Source organism: Epinephelus lanceolatus, chromosome 13 (genome assembly GCF_041903045.1).
Source record: "Epinephelus lanceolatus isolate andai-2023 chromosome 13, ASM4190304v1, whole genome shotgun sequence".
NCBI lineage: Eukaryota > Metazoa > Chordata > Actinopteri > Perciformes > Serranidae > Epinephelus > Epinephelus lanceolatus.
Window position 1 is genome coordinate 7,162,066 of NC_135746.1, and position 20,837 is coordinate 7,182,902.

The 20,837-nt window shown below is 41.2% G+C and overlaps 2 protein-coding genes across 2 annotated transcripts in view; both read right to left on the bottom strand.

Moving 5' to 3' along the window:
- The window catches only part of LOC117270909 (cholesterol 24-hydroxylase-like), a 172,247-nt gene that overhangs the window by 99,506 nt on the left and 51,904 nt on the right, over positions 1–20,837 (bottom strand). The gene's annotated exons all lie outside the window — the stretch shown is intronic.
- On the bottom strand, positions 1,569–14,387 carry snw1 (SNW domain containing 1). The gene is made up of 14 exons (XM_033649111.2): positions 14,273–14,387; positions 13,613–13,766; positions 13,241–13,402; positions 11,985–12,080; positions 11,140–11,246; positions 10,409–10,513; positions 9,967–10,036; positions 9,776–9,841; positions 8,518–8,634; positions 8,287–8,428; positions 7,447–7,549; positions 5,877–5,994; positions 5,331–5,494; positions 1,569–3,450 (listed from the first exon to the last, which is right to left on the bottom strand). Exons 1-14 carry the CDS (start codon positions 14,284–14,286, stop codon positions 3,258–3,260), a joined length of 1,611 nt encoding a protein of 536 aa, XP_033505002.1. The 5' UTR covers positions 14,287–14,387; the 3' UTR covers positions 1,569–3,257.

Consider the following 20,837-nt stretch of genomic DNA (forward strand, 5'->3'; position numbering starts at 1 on the left):
TCCTCTTGTTGCTTTCAGTGTCATCTAAAACATGTTCACTGTGCATGGAGCAGCTCCAGACTTCATCAGTCTCTCATTGATGCTGCCATGTTGCAGTTGCAACAATTAACGCAAATTCAACTGATCCCTGTGAATTCTGCGAGACCTTGCAATTCTATCCACTCACTGCTGACCAATCATAGCAGTCCTCTGTACAATGTCACCAGACTCACTTCCTTGTTTCTAGTTGTGAAGTTGCAGACACGTGCAATATGAACATTTACTGACAAAAATTCCTGCTGAAGGCTGAAGTTTAACTGACTTGCTGTTAGACTGTGACCATTGAGTATTCTCAATTTTTTTGAGCAGTGTATATAGTAGTTTGCAATGTCAGTGGCGGGGTCCGCCATTACTGCAATGGGTTTAAATGACCTTGAAATGGTTATGGCAGGCATTTTGAGGAGCATTTGTATTGATACAAGTATAGGTACAGCAATTGCTTGTCTTCTTCTGTTGTATTTCTGACAGAGTAGCAGCTCATAATGAGTTTCTGTGACATAATTTCAAATTTAGGGATTTGTATTAATAACACATCATCTCCGAAATTAACTCACCACCATTAACTACAGCTGTGGTCAAATCAACCACGACTGGGATCTTGAAGATTATGGCTTTAAAAATAAAGGTGACTGCTGACACAAAGGTCACCTTCACAAAGTGAGTTATTTAGTAGGATATAAATTAAGTAGTCGACTGCCACTACGCAGTCGTTAAAATCTTATAGAGACTCTGTCAAACAAAGGAAGCTTTACATTTTTAAATTGAAATGAACTTTAGTAAATGCAGAAAATGTGCCAAGCACAGTGCTCCTTTCAGATATCTCAGTATAATTCAATTTAACTTGGCTCAGGTCCTTTTCGAGCTCTTCAATGTGTCACTCCTCAGCTCTACAGCTATAATTTTTCTGAAGCTGGAATAAGACCGGCAGTAAAACACACTGTACACATCCAGAACACTGCACTAATACAGGAAGCCAAAACTACAAACACTGCCCATCGCAGAAATCATAAATCATGTGCATGTAACAACTGTCTGAGCCCTATTCAGGCATGAGTGAAAGATGGCACTGTGCAGAGATTTGTGAGGCTGCTAGGCTGTGTAATGCCATGCTGATTATTTTCCCAAGCCAGAGAAAATAAAACTGTCAGACTGCATGAATCATAATTAATTGTAATTAATGGAACCAGTTTTGTTCTAATCATCGCATAAATCGCAGAGCCCATTTCGGGTGAAAAATGTCACTCCTCACACTTTGTAATAGATGGCTTCTCTAAATACATTTTGGGCATTTAATCATCTATGTAAATGGGATGCATTACTCGGGGAAGTGATTAAAATGAGGGGAATCTACTACGAGGGAACTATAATAATTATACAACTAATGGACTTCCCACTATGTTGTAAAAGTTTAGATTGTGCAGCTCTGAGCTGGACTGAAAACAGCTGACAAGGAGGAAACATCTGAGGGTTGTTTACACATTTGTAAATAACAAAACTGTTTACTCAAGGAACACACAGACGTATACTAATTACACACTATATGAAATTTATTCCACTGGAAGTAATGTACAAGAATTATAAAGCTGGTTTGTTTCACATGTTACAGGTAAGTTTATACTGCTGTACATATTTGCCATCACATACAAGCTTTAAAGGGTAACTTGGGAATTTCTCAACCTAAACCTGGGTTTCACCAAAATTAGTGTGCGCATGCAGGTTTTTAAAACACGTATTCTAACTCCTCTCCTATTGCAGGTATACCAGAGCTGTGTACATGGCTCTGCAGCAGATGAGCATGTCTCATTGTGTGTGTTTTTTTTTTGGGTGTGTCATGTTAAATGTCACACACAGGCTGGAAAACAGGTTAGTAATCGTTGGAAAGCAGCATTGAGACCTGTACAAACTTTACAGTGGTTACTATTTTTGTATACATCTCTGTCTCTGACACAGGAAGCTGACAGTCGGCTGTCTGTCAATGTCAGGCTGTTGATGAGCATCTGTTGCCCTCGTTGCTGCGGTGTCTCGCACCTCATCGGCCTCTGATGGCTTTTCCTTTGGCCGATTCAGCAAGTTAAACCGGCATGGGCAACGGCGGAGCCCATCGGTGAGTGAAATCACTCTGATTGGCAGTTAAGCTCAGCGCACGAGAAGAGAGACAGAAGTGAGGAAAGTAAACAAGCAACATAAGTCAATAGGGAGCGAGACCAAATCAAACCTGTTAAGGTCAGATAATTTTTCTTTAGCCACTAAGCTCTTATTGTTCACTGGTGCATGGTAAATTGGATTGTGTTGTTAACGTGCTAACTCGCGTCTAATACCGTCTTCCAGTTTCACTTTTTAAATGGCGATTACAGATGACCGCTGTCTGCTGGTGTGGAGAGTTACTTCCTTTCACGCAGGCATAGAGCGTATGTGCTGGTTGACCGGCGGCTGTCAGATGGTGCAGCAGGGGGCCTTCAACGCCACTACTTTACTGAAGTTGGTTTGGTGTGTCTGGTCCTTGTGTCTGGTCCGTGTGGGTGTTGTGTTTCCATAAATGCCGATCGGAGCTGGAGCCGATGAATACCCATGACTACTGTAAAGTCATTTGAATTCCAATCATAACCTTTCCCATTACATTAAAAAGCCCGATGTTGAAAAGTTGAAAAATACCAAAGTTACCCTTTAACTGTTCTCACAAATAAACTGAGGATTTAAATAAAACACTGCTGACAAAAACTCAAAGGGGGGAATGTGAGGGACAAATGAGAAAAAAGGTAATGATGAACAGGACCTGCTGAGGTTCTGTCGGGTTTATTCTGAAATCATAAAGTAAAACTAAAATCTACACATTTCCAGGGGCCAAAACATCACCGAGCACATCTGAAATGACATTTGCTGCACTGTACAGAGACACGTTCAGACGAAGATGCTGGTCTCACACACACACATCAGTTTAGCTCCACTTGTGCTATATGTAACGTGTTTAACATGTGTCATATTAAGCCTGACGCTGAAAGCTCAGCGTATTCTAAACAGAGATGAGTAAACGACAAATGTGGGGAAAAAAGGAGAAAAAGAAATGTTTCGCCTTCTCTCACACTGAAAGAAAAATCTGACAGATCATTCCTGATAGAGACTTGAGTATATTAAAACACCTCTCAACCTTTGAGAGGATCACCTCCCTGTCCTGGAACATGCTAGCAGCTGCCCTACACGGACTCCGGTGCTGGTCGCTCTTACTCCTTCCTGCGTTTCTTGTCGTGGTATTCATCCTTTGAGCGGCTGCTGGTGGACGGCCTCTTGGAGCCGCCGTGCTGCTTGGCCTCCTCCAAGAACTTGTCCAGACCGAAGGGATCCTCCTCAAACTGGACCGGGCCTTCCTGCCTCTGCCCACGTTCGGCACCTGGGAACTCTTTGTTTGGAACAAACCTGTGTGTGGAAAGACAAAGCAGAGAAGATCATTAAAATGTGAAGCAAATTCAGACTTTCTCTCACCGAGTTGTCATTAAATTGTTCACTGACAGGTTTCTGTTGTTTGTTTTTCGTCCTTCAGTTTTCCTCAGCGCAGGAGAAAGAACAAAGTGTTGAAACTACAGCTAACTGCACGCAGGCTGCTCCATGTTCAACCAAATTTCCTGTGAGAAGAAATACTCGACTGGATCCAAAATATCAGATTCATCCGTGGAACATATGTTTGTATGTCTCAGGGAATTTGCTTGAATCAAAGATTTTCTGTCGTGCACAACAGTGTAAGTCCCTGCAGCCAGCCAAACATTCCTAGAGGACAATGACAAGCTGGTGACTAAACATATGGGACAGGCTATGCTCTGCTAGTAGAGTGTGGCACTGCTGCCCCAAGGGCAACGGCTCCTGCTGGGACATCATGTGCCTGTGTGCCTCGTGCCGCTGTATAAAGCCACAATGACCTCAAAACGATTCAGGCTTTCATTGTTATTTTCTATCATTATAAATGAGAGGGGTACAACTTCAGCAGTCCCGTCAAAAGCCTGGTAAATCCTAAATTTCCTAATTAAAAAAGTGAACTGTTTTCAACCCAGCAATGACAAATGAGATGTTTGGGATATCACTATGGGTTGTGGAAAAGTTTTAGTGAATATTGAGCTATATTCTTTTAAATCAGCTGTTGCCCTTTAATTTGGGTAATATCCTGTGATGACCCCCATCAAAACAGCCAGTTACATAATTGATTTTCCTTTTTAATATGTATCATGCTGCAAGGTATTACTTAACTCTATTCAGATTAGGGCTAAGGGCAAGGCTAGCTAACCAGGGTAGCTTGAATACCTTATTCCAAAGGATGCACAAGAACTGGCCAACATGCTTTTTCTTGTTCTGCACAATGAATGAATATTACATACACTGGAAAGTATTGTATTTCATGTCTCCATCTGCTGGTGGGCCGTCATGATAAGAGTATGTATGTATGATATGATGTTAATTCCACTACAGAAGAGACTTGATGATCACTAAAATTAGGTTGGGGAGGAAATGGATGTATCAACATCGGTATCAGTTATCGGTCAAATTAGTTGTTACATATTGGATATTGGCTACTTTTTCCTGATGTCGCACAGTGTAGTGGTAGTACAACTAATAAACTGAAGAGCAGTAAAAATAGCCTATAGACTAATATGTGTAACCAGTCAAAAATATTTATCACTTTTGTAGGCCTAAAGAAATTTTTACATTCTCCTATTAATGAAAAAAAAAAAAACAAAAAAAAAAAAACAAAACCAAAACCTTTTAACATTTAAACAACTAAAACGTGTGTCACACATCAACAGTATTCCCTCTGAATTTTGCCAAATCTCAACAGCGGTAGCTAGTACTGAGTTTCCCAGCTAAGCTAGCTATGGACTCCAAATCTAAAAAAGTAACGGTTCTGGTGGGGTTTGCTTTCAGAGCCAATGCTGCAAAGTTAAATTACGATATAATAATCATATATAGCTGCAGAGTAGCCACCTTGTGGTAAAACATAGGTCCTGCATGATGCTCATTCAGACCTTTCAGTTATAATGATCGGCTGATAGGATGTGTTAAATGCTCAAATATGCTTTGCAGCTCCTGAGTGATTTTTTAAAATATTATTTTTGGTCAAAACTGGCTCTTCCGACAGTGAAGGTTGCTGACCCCTGAGCTAGTGATTCAAAAACTCTTTTCTCAGAACCGCACAATCAATTCTCACAGATGTGATCAAAAATTTAATTATGGAAATATCAGAACAGCCAAATTATAAAATTAAATTCATGTGACTGAGGACTTCACGAAGACAAGGTGCTGGACAGTACCTGCTGTTGACCATGAGTGAGTCGATGTCATCTGAGAAGGCGTCCTTGTCGATATTCTTGCTGGGCCGGTAGATGTTTTGAGCCATGTCTCTGCCGGTGCGGTACGGCTGGTCGTACACGTTGTACGTTCCATCCTCGCCATCGGCAAAACCACTGTCCATACCCTGGAAGAAACAGAGAGGGAAGGGAGGAAGGACTTTTAGAAATATACAGAAGTGCACAACAAGGAAATCGCCAGAGCTTTTAAGTACATTTTAAACTGTGTTTTGTGTCTCCTAACGCCCAAGAGACACAGTGACATGCTTCTTCTTTGTATTTGGATATCAAATTACTCAAACACTGGAGAAACTAAACCTTCTTTTGATGCAGACAGATAAGGTAACTCTACCTCTCTTACCTTTCATATTTGCATATTTTATTTTGGAACTGTTTCCTCTTGCTGCAGAGCGGGGTGTTCATTCTTGTACATGTTTATATTTCTGTCCAGTCAACATAAATCATCTCAGTCTACGTTGAGGTAGTGAAGTAGGTATGATATATTCTAACCTTGCTCTGGTTGAAGAGTCGCTGGTCGTACTGGGCTTCACTGCTGGAACGAGGGTTGGGAACGCCCAGAGCGATGAGCTCACTGATGTCCCTGTCCTGGTCTCTCTGCAGCTTCGACCTGGGACAGAGAACAATGTCGGAAAGTTAGCAAAGATTCAGAAACTAATGACAACAATGACATGAAAACAAAGGAAAATAACAGCTAGAAACCTGACAGGACACAGCATCAAACCTCTGAAGTCATATGGGAACAGTAGTTTCACTGTGTGTTAAACAATATATAATAACATACTGGCTGAAATTTGTATGTATGCCTATGGGTATAACACAAGGTAACTTCTAAAATCAGATTTCCAAAAGTACTTGGATTTTGCCATTATGGCCGGGGGGGTCAACGACTCACATGTGACCTCAGCAACTCTGTAAGAGTTCACACCCACACAGTTTAAAGCCTGCGACTCTGTAACAGTCCATTAGAACTGAAGAAGCCTCTTGGATGAGAGGTTAAGCGTCTAAGAAACTTAAGCAAGTCCAGTTGCCTACGACGTAGCACTTAAAACTACCATGACCTGGATGACTGAGAATCTTCACCTACATCCCTGCAGAGATAGACTTTATTGTAGAAGAGTAAGATCCTTTATGTTCAACCAGAAATGGATATCGTCAAACTCACCAATAAAACCATAATTCACCCAGTTAGATGTAAAAACTTGCTGGCTGCTCTATAGAGGCTTAAATCAGGGAGTCTGGTGGGTTTAGCAATAGCGACTGCTGATTAAAAAGGATCTTACTCTTTAACAAAAAGGTCTATCTCTGTAGGGATCCTCTCCATAATTTGTCAGACAGTATAATTATAATCTGAGCCTGTCAGTGGCAAAAACAAACACTTTAAGTGTGTGTAAATTGACAATGTAAACACGCCATGAGCAGTCACACTGCAGCATGTTCTGCCGCCTCTGGCTGCACACTCGCGTTCAACAGTAGACCAATTTAAAAAGCTGTTCTTCCCGTTAGTCACTTAGACACAAAAACATGGGAAAATAGAGCCCAGGTTGAAAAATACCAAACTTATCCTTCAAAGATTTAATCTGTGATGAAATGTGTGTACGTTATAAAAAGTTCTTGATGACTTTAACACCTCAACTGTCCTTCAACAAACAGCCATCTGAAAGTTAAGTCAAAGGTAATTTTAACGTAACAAGGTTTTGTGCTTTCTGACAGCTGGAATTGTGATTGTAATGAGCTCTCCTCTGAATTCCACTTCCTCCGCTCCTCCAGGGAGCCACAATTCCATCAATTGACAACCTGACAGTGCACACACACAAACACACGCTTAACACAAAATACACACTGGTAACGCATCCCACATACACAAACAGTCTGTGGATCATTGCAGACAAGGACTGCTGCCTGAGTACTCTGCTGGATCCTGCTGCGTTTGTTCAGTATTACTGCTGGCCCCATGAATGATTCAGCAGTGAGCAGTGCATCTGTGTGACTGTGTGTGTGTATACGGAAAGGAGGGGTGAGTGAGTTCACATGCGGTGTGTTTAAAGTGCCTGTCCAGCACCTCTTATCAGGAGCAGCCCTGGAAATGTTCCTGTCGTGCTGTCTCTCTTTCCTTCTGTCATGGCGGATCTCGTCACGCTCCCTGACCTCGCTGTCCTCGCCACCTGCCGGGTGAGACGGGGGGAGATGGACGGGGGGAAAGAGGGAGAAGGGGGGGTACAAAGAAACAAAAGGTAAATTTTAAAAAAGGGTAAAACCCCATGAGGAGAGAAGTGGGAGGCAGATGATGTGAAATGGTGCAGTAGAAAAGCAGAGGTGGAAAGAAACGGAGAAGACAGGTGAGGAAAAAAAGTGGAGGTGAGTTGCAGGTGATGTTTGGGATAATGGAAAAAAACACAGATGGCGTAGGGATTGAAGAAATGTGAGGCAGAGGATTGATACAGCCGGAGAGGGAAGATTAGGTCGAGAGAAACTTGTCAGTGGTCAGTAAACACAGCAGACAGATTTTGGGAGTTTACAACAAAAATGCAATTTCAGATTTTTGCATTTGGATTCAGTGTGATGTAAACAAACGGTCACTCACAAAGCGTGCACAAAAACAGGGCACGCAACACTGATTTCGCTTCTCAAAATATATGTGAATTATCTGCAGAGAAGCAGAAACATCATTTCACAGCTTACTGGTCCTGTCAACACTGGCAGGGTGAAAAATGTTGTCATCACTTAGGCCACCCGTGTTCCAGATTTGGAACTGGCAACAGCACTGACAACAGAGTCTGCTCCACTCACTCAGAAAACCACACACACACACACACACACACACACACACAGGCGAGTCACACATGTTTAAAACAATAAGACACAGACACACAACTGTTTCAGACTCGTTTTCAGCACTCACCTTTGTCCCCGTGACTTTTGATCCCTGCCCTGCGGTCTCTTGCCATTTGGGCCAGTTCTCTGAGTTTCTCCTCCTTCTTCTCCTTCTCCTTCTGGGCCATCTTCTTCTCCACCTGGGCTCTCATCTCCACCGCCTCTCTGGCCTATGGAAACAGCATTTTAACAATTTAAATATGGGTAAAAATGTTTTAAGCGAGGCAACAATTATGGCTCACAGACAATGGTGGAGTACCTTTCTGTCAGCGATGTAGAGCGCCTCGGCCAGCTTGGCAAAGTTTTCGTTGATGTGAACTGTCTGCAGCCCCCTGCCGTCAGCAGCCAGACGTTTGTCAAGAGGAATGGTGTAGCCCTGAAAGATATTAAACACACAAAGATTAAGAAACGAGCAGAGAAGACAAAATGGCAGCTGTGCAATTAAACTGGAATTACCAAGAAAAAATCTGGTGTTCTAAAAATATATCTATCAGATACTACACCACTACTTTTTGTTTTTGTGAGGATTTTTTTTTGCCTTTATTAGATGGCACAGAGACAGACATAAAATGGTGGCGAGACAAAGGGGTGGGCCGCGGGTCAGACCATAACCTGGGCCTCAGCCTATTAGGGTGCATGCTTTACCAGGTGAGCTACCAGGTGTTACTGGTGTTAAGCGATGTTCAGGCACACACCGACTGCACACTGATTAAACCACTTGCCCACCACCTCCACTTGATTGGAAAGAAAAAAAAATACAACCCATTTATCACATTTCCATGTAACAGCGCCCACATTTATCAAATTAAAAAACAAAGCTTGTTATTGATACTTGGTCAAACGATGGACACTACAATAATAAACTCAAAGTGTCTGCTCCGTACAGCAGCAGCAGAGTCGCAGTCGTAAAGCTCAGACTGCGGTCATGCCATTTACAGTTCCCTCGGAAGTGTTGATGTGTTAACTCTGATGAGCTCTGCCAGAAGCAAGCTGGGACGCAAGGCAACATTCATGGGACGGTGTTACTGGGGTGACTGTGACCCGAATGTTGAGGAGACCAAGAAGATGATAGAGGAAGAGGTGGTCAGCTTCAGGCAGAGAGTGTACCCCATGAGAGAAGAGGAGGATAGCTAAATGCATGAGCTGCCGTTGAGCCCAGAGGAATTTTTTTTGCAAGTTTATTAAAAAGAAAAGCAGGCGCTGCTACAGTCACATCGGCAGTTCCTGTTCTGTTTTGTTAAAAGGGTAAGATCTAAAGTTAAAGGTCAAAATATGCACTCTACAGACATTGAGAGCCATTAACAAATACCTGCTCTTGTAAAATGTCTGGTGTTATCGTTTACCCCAATGATGTCAAGAGTTTATTACCAGTGGGAAAAATTTCCTCACTGCAGCGTCCCTACAATCAATAAGCCTGGACAACAAACCACATGCCTGCATGACCTACTCACAATGGGTTCGGCATTTAGAGACACAAATAAGTCGCAGTGTTTGAGTTCATTCTGGTGTCACGTTACCTTAGCGTTCTTCCAGTTGGAGATGCACGGAGGAATCTTCCATTCCTGCTGCTCTTTGACTGTCATCTACAAGAAAGGAAAAGAATCCCTCAAACACCTTTTTGACAATACAGGCAAATGCATTTTGAATTTTTCTTTTAGCGTCGCTGTACTGAAAAGTATAATGTTTCTAACATTTCAGCCAACTGTACCTTTCTGCTGGGGGAATGCATGACAGGGGCAGGAGGAGAAGGAGGTCCTCGAGGAATCTTCTTGTTGATCCTGAAACACAAATTCATACACATCACATTTCTTCACAGCTTTTGTCACACTGAGGGTCAAAAAGATAATTACAACAAAAGTTTACTCTGTAACTGTCAAGTTTCATTTGACATTTTGCTCAAAAATTACTTCCTCACAAGAGCTAGACCTAGAACTACAAACCGCCACTCTCTGCACAGGACATCAAGGGCTGGTTGCACAAAGCACCTTAACTTTGCTCCGCAAGTATGACACTTAAAGAGTCTCCAAAACAGCCCTGAACAGTGAATTACAATGATACAACTACTTACATTAATATCCTGTATTATATAAATCTATCAAACAAGTCTTCATACACTACTTTCATTTACTGTGTTGAACACGTTTACTTACTTGAAACGTGGAGGCTCCATCGGATCTTTCTGCATTTCCACCATGCGGATCACCCTCTGTTTGGCCCCTGAGTTAAAAGCTACTCCCTGCTGTGATGGGGTGTATCTGTGGACAAACAAAGAGAAAGACGTGTCACCACACATACGACTTTTACCTTCACCCACATACACAAATACAGGAGATACAGATGATAATTCTAATTTATTAATGAATGTACTGAAGTGTTTCATCACCAAAGAAAACACAAGAAATTTTTGGTCTTGCAGTAAAATCATACACCCCACAAGTTTCTGATGACAACACACAGATTGAACAAGTTTCCTCCGATAAATATTTGGGCATCTGTGTGGAAGCTGCTTCACCCTGGGGTGCACATATAGATTATATATGTAGCAAGGTAAAAACACATTTACTTAGGAGACTGAGGTCATTTGGAGCAAACAAAACATTCTATAATACATGGTGTTGTGCAGTATGGAATCAGTGCGGGCACAAAAAAAGCTGGACTTGCTGCACTGCTACAGATCTGCTCGAAGACTGCAGGTTGAACACTTGAGTGAAGTTTTCAACCTGTGTATACATTTTATCTGAGGAATATTAGCTTTCGCCATCACAGAGGAGATGCAGAGTCCAACAGGCTCAACATTATATGAACTCACAGTTGTAAACCACCCTCCTCTCTTACTTCTGTGTCCTAAATGTTGCTGAAACAGTTAAATCATAATACATACCTGATGTACTGTGCAGGAGCTTGTTTGTCTGCAGCTCTTACAGGCATGGCAGCAGCGATCTTTTGAGACACCTGCTTTTCCAGGGCCATGCGGGTCTTCTCTGTCAGCTACAAAGGACACATGACAACGGCCATGTTAAAACAAAAACTGAATGAAAGGCTGTCAAAACCAGTCCACTTTTGATTGTGTGTATTGTGAGAACACTTTGTACACACTTTACTTCACTCTCAGGACAGAGGTACAAAAAATATTTTTAATCACAGTATACGAATATCAGTGCAGCTTAATCTTTATCTGCAATTGTTAAAGTTTAAACACAATGACCAGACATGTAAAAAAAGCTGTTCAGCATCTGAATGTTGATTTACACAGAAACACACCAAACAGCAGCAAAGTGTGGCAATAATTACATTTTTTCGGCAGCCAGGAGGCGTGTTCATGTGTTTCAGGTGGTAAGAAAACATAGGTTAACATGTCATGGTAGCCACAGGACTCTGTTTACTGTTTGGCTGTGAGTATTCTCTGGCTGTGCTTCGCTGCAGAATCAAACAGTCGCAGCTCGGCAACTTGCCACAGGCTGAACTTTGCTGCCACTTGGTGGGTTTTGGCATTAGAGTTCAAATGTCAACATTATGTATGACGCCTCAAACTACTCAGTACACCTCTGTAAACATCAGCTTTATTTTTGCAGTGACCAATCGATAAAATGACCACTGAGTGCTCCATTTAAGGAAAATTATGTAAAAGATATTACGCGTCCTTTAAGTGGTTTAATCTACAGTCCCAATAATAACAACATTGATGTAGTTCAGTTTCTCACACTCACACACTGAAGTATGTCTTACCTCCTTTACAGCCTCCTCATCCGGCCTCTGTAGTTCTGGAGTGTCTTCATTCAGGACTTCCTTTGGAAGAAGGTCTGTGTACTTACTGAAGATCACCTGCAACAGAGAAAGGTGAGAAATACTTTAAAATAACTAATGAATAAAGCAAACAAGGGCTCGTTTATGGCATGTGCCATGGCAATGGATTGTCTCAATATTGTGCAGTGTGTGTATTCTATAAATAAAAGGGGACATAAAAACATTTGCATCATCACTGATTTTGTCTTTAAGACACTAGCCCCTTTTCCACCACAGGAACTTTTATCAATTACACGGAATTTTGAAAAAAACCCTGCACATTTCCATCGAAATTACCCGGGTAAAAAAAAACTTTTCTTCAACCCCAAATTTACCTTGGAAAAGTATCTAGTAGGGGGGTAGAACTTTTCAGGTTACCCATTCTTGTGGGGCGGGGCTGTGTGCCGAGGAACGCTGATTGGTGGAGCACACACGCAGCGTTCCGCACTTCCTGGTACGGGCAGCCACTGCAAACTTTATTTAATTTCTACAAGCTTCACTTTGTTTGTGTTTTGATGAAGGATGGGTACAGAAACCTGGTACTAAATTAGCCCTGGGGCTAAATTATCAGAGACCGTAGTATTGATAAGCACTAACAGTATTGGTTCTTTTGCGCCGGCGCTGATCTCTACTACACACATCCACACACACATTGATGCGACACGATAACCGGTGAACAGCCGAGCGGCCACGGTGGAAACAAAGTGAAGATAACTCGTAAATGACTCGAGTTGACGACAGCTACACTCGCTACTGTAAGTGACATTAAACCTTAGCAAGTAAGAAGCCAATATTTTATCAATACATGTGTTCAGTAAGCATGAACATGTAAACATGGAGACAGTGATATTCAATATGCTCCGTCCACAGTCTCTCATTATAAAAAGTTCCTGGAAATGCTGGTGGAAAAGGGGCTATTGTCAATGTAGGTGATATTAACAAAAAGACTGCAACTGCAGGATTTTGTTTTGCATAGACACACTGGCAAGTGTTGTATGAAGTCGACTAAGGGTGAGACCTTTGAGTGACATCCATATTAGTTACAGTAAATATAAAGATATGTGCAAGTGCCTCTCATCTTAACGTGTGTCCACAAGTTGTCATTTTGAATTAAACAACCATCTTCAGACAGAATTAGATCATTCTTGTCATTTAATCTACACTTAATTTTTAAGCATGGATGGTATTTTCCTGTATACCTTATCTTTGCCCTGTCCTTGTCTGGCGATGGCGTCATATTTGATCTTTCCTTCAGCATCCACCTGCACCGCCAGGGCATTGGATGTCTTCTTCTTCCTTCCCATCTCCAGAGGAAACTGGGCCACGTGGATCTCTGGGAAAGCCCCTCCATCTCCAAAGTCCTACAGAAACAAAACATTCACAACAAAACTTGATGTGATGAACTTTGTGTTTAACAGTCTTACACAGCTCTGTGGCTCAGACTCCTTTACATTTAAGCCATCTAGGTATGTGACATCAGGCAAGAAACAACCCCAAACTAATCAGATAACTCAGTAGTTGTATCATGTTTGACATAATTATGTTTCTAATGAGTAAATAAGCTGATTTACCTCAAGTGTACGAGGCACCCAGCCTTTTCTGTGTCCATAAGGAGGGGGCTCTCTGCGGGACGACACCAGGGCGGTGGAGTAGGACTTCTGGGCCCGGAGCCTCTCCTCTGCCTCCAGCTGGTCCTGAGACAGCTGGGTGGGCGCCGGTAAAAAACTGGAAGCAAAATAATACACGTGTAACTGTCGTTATACAATAGCTCAACTGCTGTAACGTTAAGCTTTAGCTAGCGTTAGCCGATAGTAGCACCAGGTAGCGTTAACGTTGCCTTTGCGTACCTTCGCTGGTTATTATTAAGTGTTAAAACCGACAGCCAGCGAGCTAACAGTCAGGCTAACATTAAATGTGAACTAAACTGAAGCATATTGCTAGCAAACAACTCGTAAAGAGCTGATAAACTCGTGTTGTTGACAAACAGCGGTGTTTGCTGCTAGGCTAGCTAGCTAATGCTAAACGTTTAGCTTGCGACATACAATTGAGGCTAGCTAGCATTAGCTGATGCCATTAGCTTCGATAAAAACAAGAGAACGATAAGCGGGCAGAGCAAAGACATAAGTGTAAAATGTTGACAGTGATCTAAACATCGTATTATATCAAGAGGAACCGACATATGATGGGATTTTGTGACATAAAAACACAAAAGGCCTGGTCGCGGTACTCACCTCGCCAAAGACATCTTTCCCTTTCTTCCGTAGCAGTGGACTGATGCTAGACTAGAACAGCACAGTATAGAATAGAATAGATTTTGCTCTGCCTTTCTCTGTTACTTTATACCCTGTCGGCTGTTTTGTAATCCCGTGCAATATTTGGCGCAATAATTCAACTGCGCAATATTCTTCAGTGTACTAATTTATTCTCACCAACAGCTCTTTAATATATTTATTCAACATATAATACACATATGTCCTATGTTTATTCTTGTTGTTGATGATTCTGTTGATGTATATATTGTAATGAACATTATAGAAGAACATAATTTTATATTTCTGAATGTCCCATACTAGTTAATACAGTGTTATATAGCACAGTGCACATATTTGTATATTTTCACACACTTTCAGACTCAGCACGGTGAATATATTTTTATCTGAACATCATATGTAATAGCATAATCTACATTTTTATTTCTATTTTATTTTTTTGTTTCTTTAATTTAATTTAATTTACATTACATTAAATTACATTTTATGTTATGTTAGTATTTTCCCTTAGGGATCAATAAAGTATTTCTGATTCTGATTTCTATTCTGATTTTAAGCATTTTAATGTTTAATATATTTGTTAATTGGGATTCATCTTCTAGTGTGTTCTTTTTTAGCTTTGGCAATGTGATATCAAAGTGTTTGCTGACACAAGGTATTTGAGTGAGAAACAGAATAGAATAGAATAAATTATATATCCTGACCATTTTACATATTAATTTTAAAAGATTTTACTGTTTAAGATATTCAACATTTTAGGATTATTTCTTCTATTGTGTTTATTTTTAAAATGTAATATTTAGAAAATAAAATGTAGCTTTGGCAATGTAACATAAAAAACATGCCAATAAAGCTTATTTGACTGAGAGAGAATAAAATAAAATAGACTGGATTCAGGGGCGTAAATATAGACAATGCAGGCAGTGCACTAGGGCCCGTAATACAGGGGGCCTAAAGAGAGTGGGCCCTCCAACAATGTGTTGGGCAGAGAGTGGGCTCTTTTGAGTGACTGTCACCTTGGAAATATGACTGTGTTTAAAGACGAACTCTCTTTAAATTAAAACAGTGCCATTTGTATGCGCCCTTGAGAAAGGCAAACCCACTCCAGTCATGTTTTTTTTCTTTTAAGTCAATAAATAACATCTACAACAAAATGATATGCTTATTCCAAATAAACTATAATAAACTATTTAAATTATTAGTAATTTCTAATTTTCTCTGGTATTTTTTGTGATATACAGATGTGCAATGATTGCTGGGTAACGATAATGATTGCTGGTATGTACATATTTCTTATGGTTACTCTTATTCTATTCTTGTCTCATTCTATTGATGTATATATTGTTGTTAAATTTTCACACTTAGAGCCTCAACACAGTGACAGTATATATTTTATTTTTAATATTTACAAATCTGAAGTACTAGTGTTAAACACTGTAGCATAATGCACATTTTATTTTTTATTTTTAGTGCACATTTCTATTTTATTTCATTTTATTTGATTTTATTTCATTTTAATTTATTTTATTTTGTTTTGTTTTATTTTATTTTATTTTATTTTATTCTATACTTACATACCTCTATTTTATACTCTTATTCTTACTTCTTATAATGTTCTATTTTTTATTTTATTTTATTTTTATTTTTTTTACATCAGAGCGACTGTAATGAATCACAGTTTCACCTCGGGGATCAATAAAGTATTTCGTATTCTGATTGTGATAATCCCAAAATACTTTTCTTAAACACAGGTCAAGATCCAAAGTGTGTTTCTCAGTGAAACAGTAAGTACTCGTTGTGGAGGAATCTAACATCTTCTTAGGAAACAGAAAAATGCAGCTGTTATAGTCAGGAGAAGTTTTAGCTTTTTCTTTTTAGCTTAAACATAATTAAACAAAGCAGTTTGGATTTCTCTGCGTGCAGTTTCTCTCCTAAGTGATAAAGAGTCTTTTAACTGGCATCTGAGTAACTGAGCAGTCTGTAATACAGCAAACAGAGCAACAGAGCGCAACCAGCAAGAAACTCATCCTTGCTTACACACACACTCTCAGTAAATATTTTTCCAGAACTCATTCAGAAATAATTTGAAGCTGTTTCATCCTGACTCGTCTCGAGTTACAAGCAGGTCTCATTAACAAAATGGATATCCACAAAATGAGAAGGAAAAGCTTTTAAAGAATAGGCCTTTTAGTTTTAGAGCTGCATTTTGATTCGTCTGTCCTCAGGACTTTAAAAAGTTGGTGGAGAGTTTGACTCAGTGTGACTTGGTGACAGCTGATAGAGGCAGACCAATGGCTTTAGATGGACAATGCATCACACTATCATTTCTCAGGGTTAGGGTGTGCACAGTTAGGAGATAAATAATATTTACTAAATCGTTTATTTACATGGTTTCTTAGAGGATTTGGGATTTTGCACAAACTTAACATCCAGACCTATTGTTAGAAAATACCTGGTTTGGTGCAACAAAATCAGCTGGAAATGTCCTGACCTATCGTTAGAAAATACCTGGTTTGGTGCAACAAAATCAGCTGGAAATGTCTTGACCTATCGTTAGAAAATACCTGGTTTGGTGCAACAAACCCAGCTGGAAATGTCCTGACTTATCGTTAGAAAATACCTGGTTTGGTGCAACAAACAGGGCTGAAAATGTCCTGACCTGTTGTTAAAAAATGACCCGGTTTTTGGTGCAACAAACCCAGCTGGAAATGTCCTGACCTATCGTTAGAAAATACCTGGTTTGGTGCAACAAACCCAGCTGGAAATGTCCTGACCTATCGTTAGAAAATACCTGGTTTGGTGCAACAAACACAGCTGAAAATGTCCTGATCTCTTGTTAAAAAATGACCCGGTTTTTGGTGCAACAAACCCAGCTGGAAATGTCCTGACCTATCGTTAGAAAATACCTGGTCTGGTGCAACAAACCCAGCTGGAAATGTCCTGACCTATCGTTAGAAAATACCTGGTCTGGTGCAACGAACACAGCTAAAAATGTCCTGACCTGTTGTTAAAAAATGACCCGGTTTTTGGTGCAACAAACCCAGCTGGAAATGTCCTGACCTATCGTTAGAAAATACCTGGTTTGGTGCAACAAACCCAGCTGGAAATGTCCTGACCTATCGTTAGAAAATACCTGGTTTGGTGCAACAAACACAGCTGAAAATGTCCTGATCTCTTGTTAAAAAATGACCCGGTTTTTGGTGCAACAAACCCAGCTGGAAATGTCCTGACCTATCGTTAGAAAATACCTGGTCTGGTGCAACAAACCCAGCTGGAAATGTCCTGACCTATCGTTAGAAAATACCTGGTCTGGTGCAACGAACACAGCTAAAAATGTCCTGACCTGTTGTTAAAAAATGACCCGGTTTTTGGTGCAACAAACCCAGCTGGAAATGTCCTGACCTATCGTTAGAAAATACCTGGTTTGGTGCAACAAACACAGCTGAAAATGTCCTGATCTGTTGTTAAAAAATGACCCGGTTTTTGGTGCAACAAACCCAGCTGGAAATGTCCTGACCTATCGTTAGAAAATACCTGGTCTGGTGCAACAAACCCAGCTGGAAATGTCCTGACCTATCGTTAGAAAATACCTGGTCTGGTGCAACGAACACAGCTAAAAATGTCCTGACCTGTTGTTAAAAAATGACCCGGTTTTTGCTGCAACAAACCCAGCTGGAAATGGTTCAGATCTATCATTAAAACATACCCAGTTGTGTCGCAACAGCCACAGCTGAAATGTCTCAACTTGTTGTTAAAAAATACCTGGTTTGGCGCAACAAACACAGCTGGAAATGTCCTGACGTGTTGTTAAAAATTAGCCTGTTTTGTTGCAACAAATGCAGCTGCAATTGTCCCAACCTATTGTTAAAAAATATCCAGTTTTGTCGCAACAAACATGGCTGAAAATGTCCCAATGTGTCGTTTAAAATTATTCAGTTTTGTTGCACCAAACCAGCTGGAAATAGTCTCAAACAGTGGTCTGCTGCCATCTGCTGCTTGATGACCTTTTTTGTCGCATCAAACACAGCTGAAAATTACCTGATGTATTGTTTAAAAATACCTGGTTTTGTCGCCACAGACATGGCTAAAAATGTCCCAATGTGTCATTTACAGTTATTTGGTTTTGTTGCAACAAGCCCAGCTGGAAATGTTACGGCATGTTGTTAAAAATTACCCTGTTTTGTTGCAACAAACATGGCTGGAAATGGTCTGCACTGGTCTGCTGCCATCTGCTGCCTGGCAGCCATGTTGCCTAAGTGTCACCCCATCCACCATCCCCTCCTCCTGCTGATGAGAAACTCAGCTCTTATACATGTAATCTGAACTGTGTCACTTTAAACATACAACGTCAACATTTTATTCCGGTGACTGTTGTATCATGACATTCTACCACTGAGTTGCTGCAGTTGCTGCTGCACACATCCTTGAAACCCGTCTATGCCGGTCTATGCTTTACGATACTATCATTCCGACTTTCTTCTTCCTGTAGACTTTTTAATGGACGGACATTGATAAATGGACCACAGGCTCGTCTCAGGGTGACTGATAAGCCCTTGGTTGATTCCAGTCCTGTAGTGCAACATTGCTTTGATATTTTGGGATGTTTGACTGATTCTACCTGGTTCTACGTACAGAGCAACGAAGGAGCATGAGCAGGAAGGACAGCCAACATTATCCTGTGTAAAACGGCCAGACACAAACCCTCAAGCTATTCCAGTCTGGGATGCCAATAAGGAATATGATGTTTCACTTGAGACTACTAAACAGAGGGAGGACATAAAAGCTTGCAAAATGAGTTTTGCCATGGAATAGGAGAATTATGTAATGTTGCCATAACAGACCCTGCTGATGTGATGAATAGCTTGACTCAGGCTCTCGTGCCATAATGATCAGCAATAAAAGTGACATCCCTGCTGTGAATGAGTGGTACTTGTTGGTCTTTCTGCTTTGCTTTTTGCTGCGTCTGACTCACTTGCTTTCTTTCTTTCACTGCTAATGCTTTTATCCGAGTGTCTGCATCTTTTCCATCTCCCTATCTCCCCTGTCTCTGTTCCCTTCCCATCTTTCTTCCTTCCTCTCCCTCTCTGTTTCTCGGAGGAGGAGGCAGTCTGTCAGTCCCTCAGCAGAGACGTACTTTATTAATGTGACACAGGGTAAAAGGACACGTCAAAGGAGATCAATCACCGGGCTGTGGCACGGGACAAGAAAGCTTTTAATAAACCCAATCATCTGGGTGTTTCTCTTTTCGACCGTGCCTGGCATTTGGCATTGAGGAGCCCCATACCATTCTGCCTGCCCCTCCCTGGACTTGCTACAGGATGACTGATGGAGCGAGCATCATTTCACCACTCAGCTGAAATCACCCTCCAGGGGGTTTGTAAACAGCGCTGGATTTCTGAGTGTTTTCTTGAGGAAGGTGGGAATATTTGAATCCAGTTTTTTTTAATATGAACAGTGATCATATTACTCAAACAGAAGGTTCATTGATTAATCGATTAAAGGTCCCAGTGGGGTCCTCTGAGTGAAATATACAACCTGTGAAAAAAGTCTCTCAAGTGGGAATAAAAATCGAAGACAAGCAGCATTTGGTTCATCATAACATCCTCATCAGCTTAAGGTCAGACCATGACAACAAGGAAAACGTTTTTCATTGTCATCATCATGAGGCCAGATGAACAATGGGAGGGGCCGTCCACGTGCCTGTGTCAGAGGGCTCTGATGCGAGCCGACATGGAGGTGGCAGGGCCACTGGCTATGTTAATGCTCCCAGCTATGGAAGAGTGTGGGGCCGAGGAAGGCAACACATGCTCTGCGGTACCTCACTGTCATGGCATGCCCCATCTCCAGTGTCACTGCAGTTCACAGAGGGACCAGGGCAAAGACAGATCAAACTGGAGGAGAGCAAGATGCACTGACACAGAAGTATTCACTCTTCAATCTGATTGTTAGAAATGGAAAATCAGCACACGTCACACATACGGAGCTGTTTAAAGGTGCTGCAGATGACATTCAGAGCATTTATATAACAGCTAACTATTTGCTATGTAAAGATATACTGAGTAGTGGGATCATGAGCAGAGAGTGAAGTCACTCTTCCTCTGTTTGTTGTGGTGCCAGTCTGGCTGCGCTTGTGTGCATGAGAGTCCCTGTCTGTAGCCTTCCCAACCTGCTAGCTAAATGCCACCGCTTTGCACTGTGATTATACAGTGGTTACAGGCAGCTACTGCTTCGGCATCATTACAAAAGCGTGATGCCCACCTTCCGTTTATCCCCCCTCAGGTTAACACCTTAGCTCTGTTAGCACTGTTCGCACTGTTGCCATTGCTAGCACTGTTAGCTGTTAGCCACCAGCTCAGTGGATGTATGCAGAGAAGTGGACACAGCGTTGGTAGCGAGGCCCTGTTTATTCCTATGACAGTTGCTCATGAAGCCAAAAAAGTTTGATTTCCAGGTATAAAATCACTCGAATCTTTCACATCCATGGGCCCATAGAGCAGGTGCATGAGCGTTTTCTTTAACTCCGCCT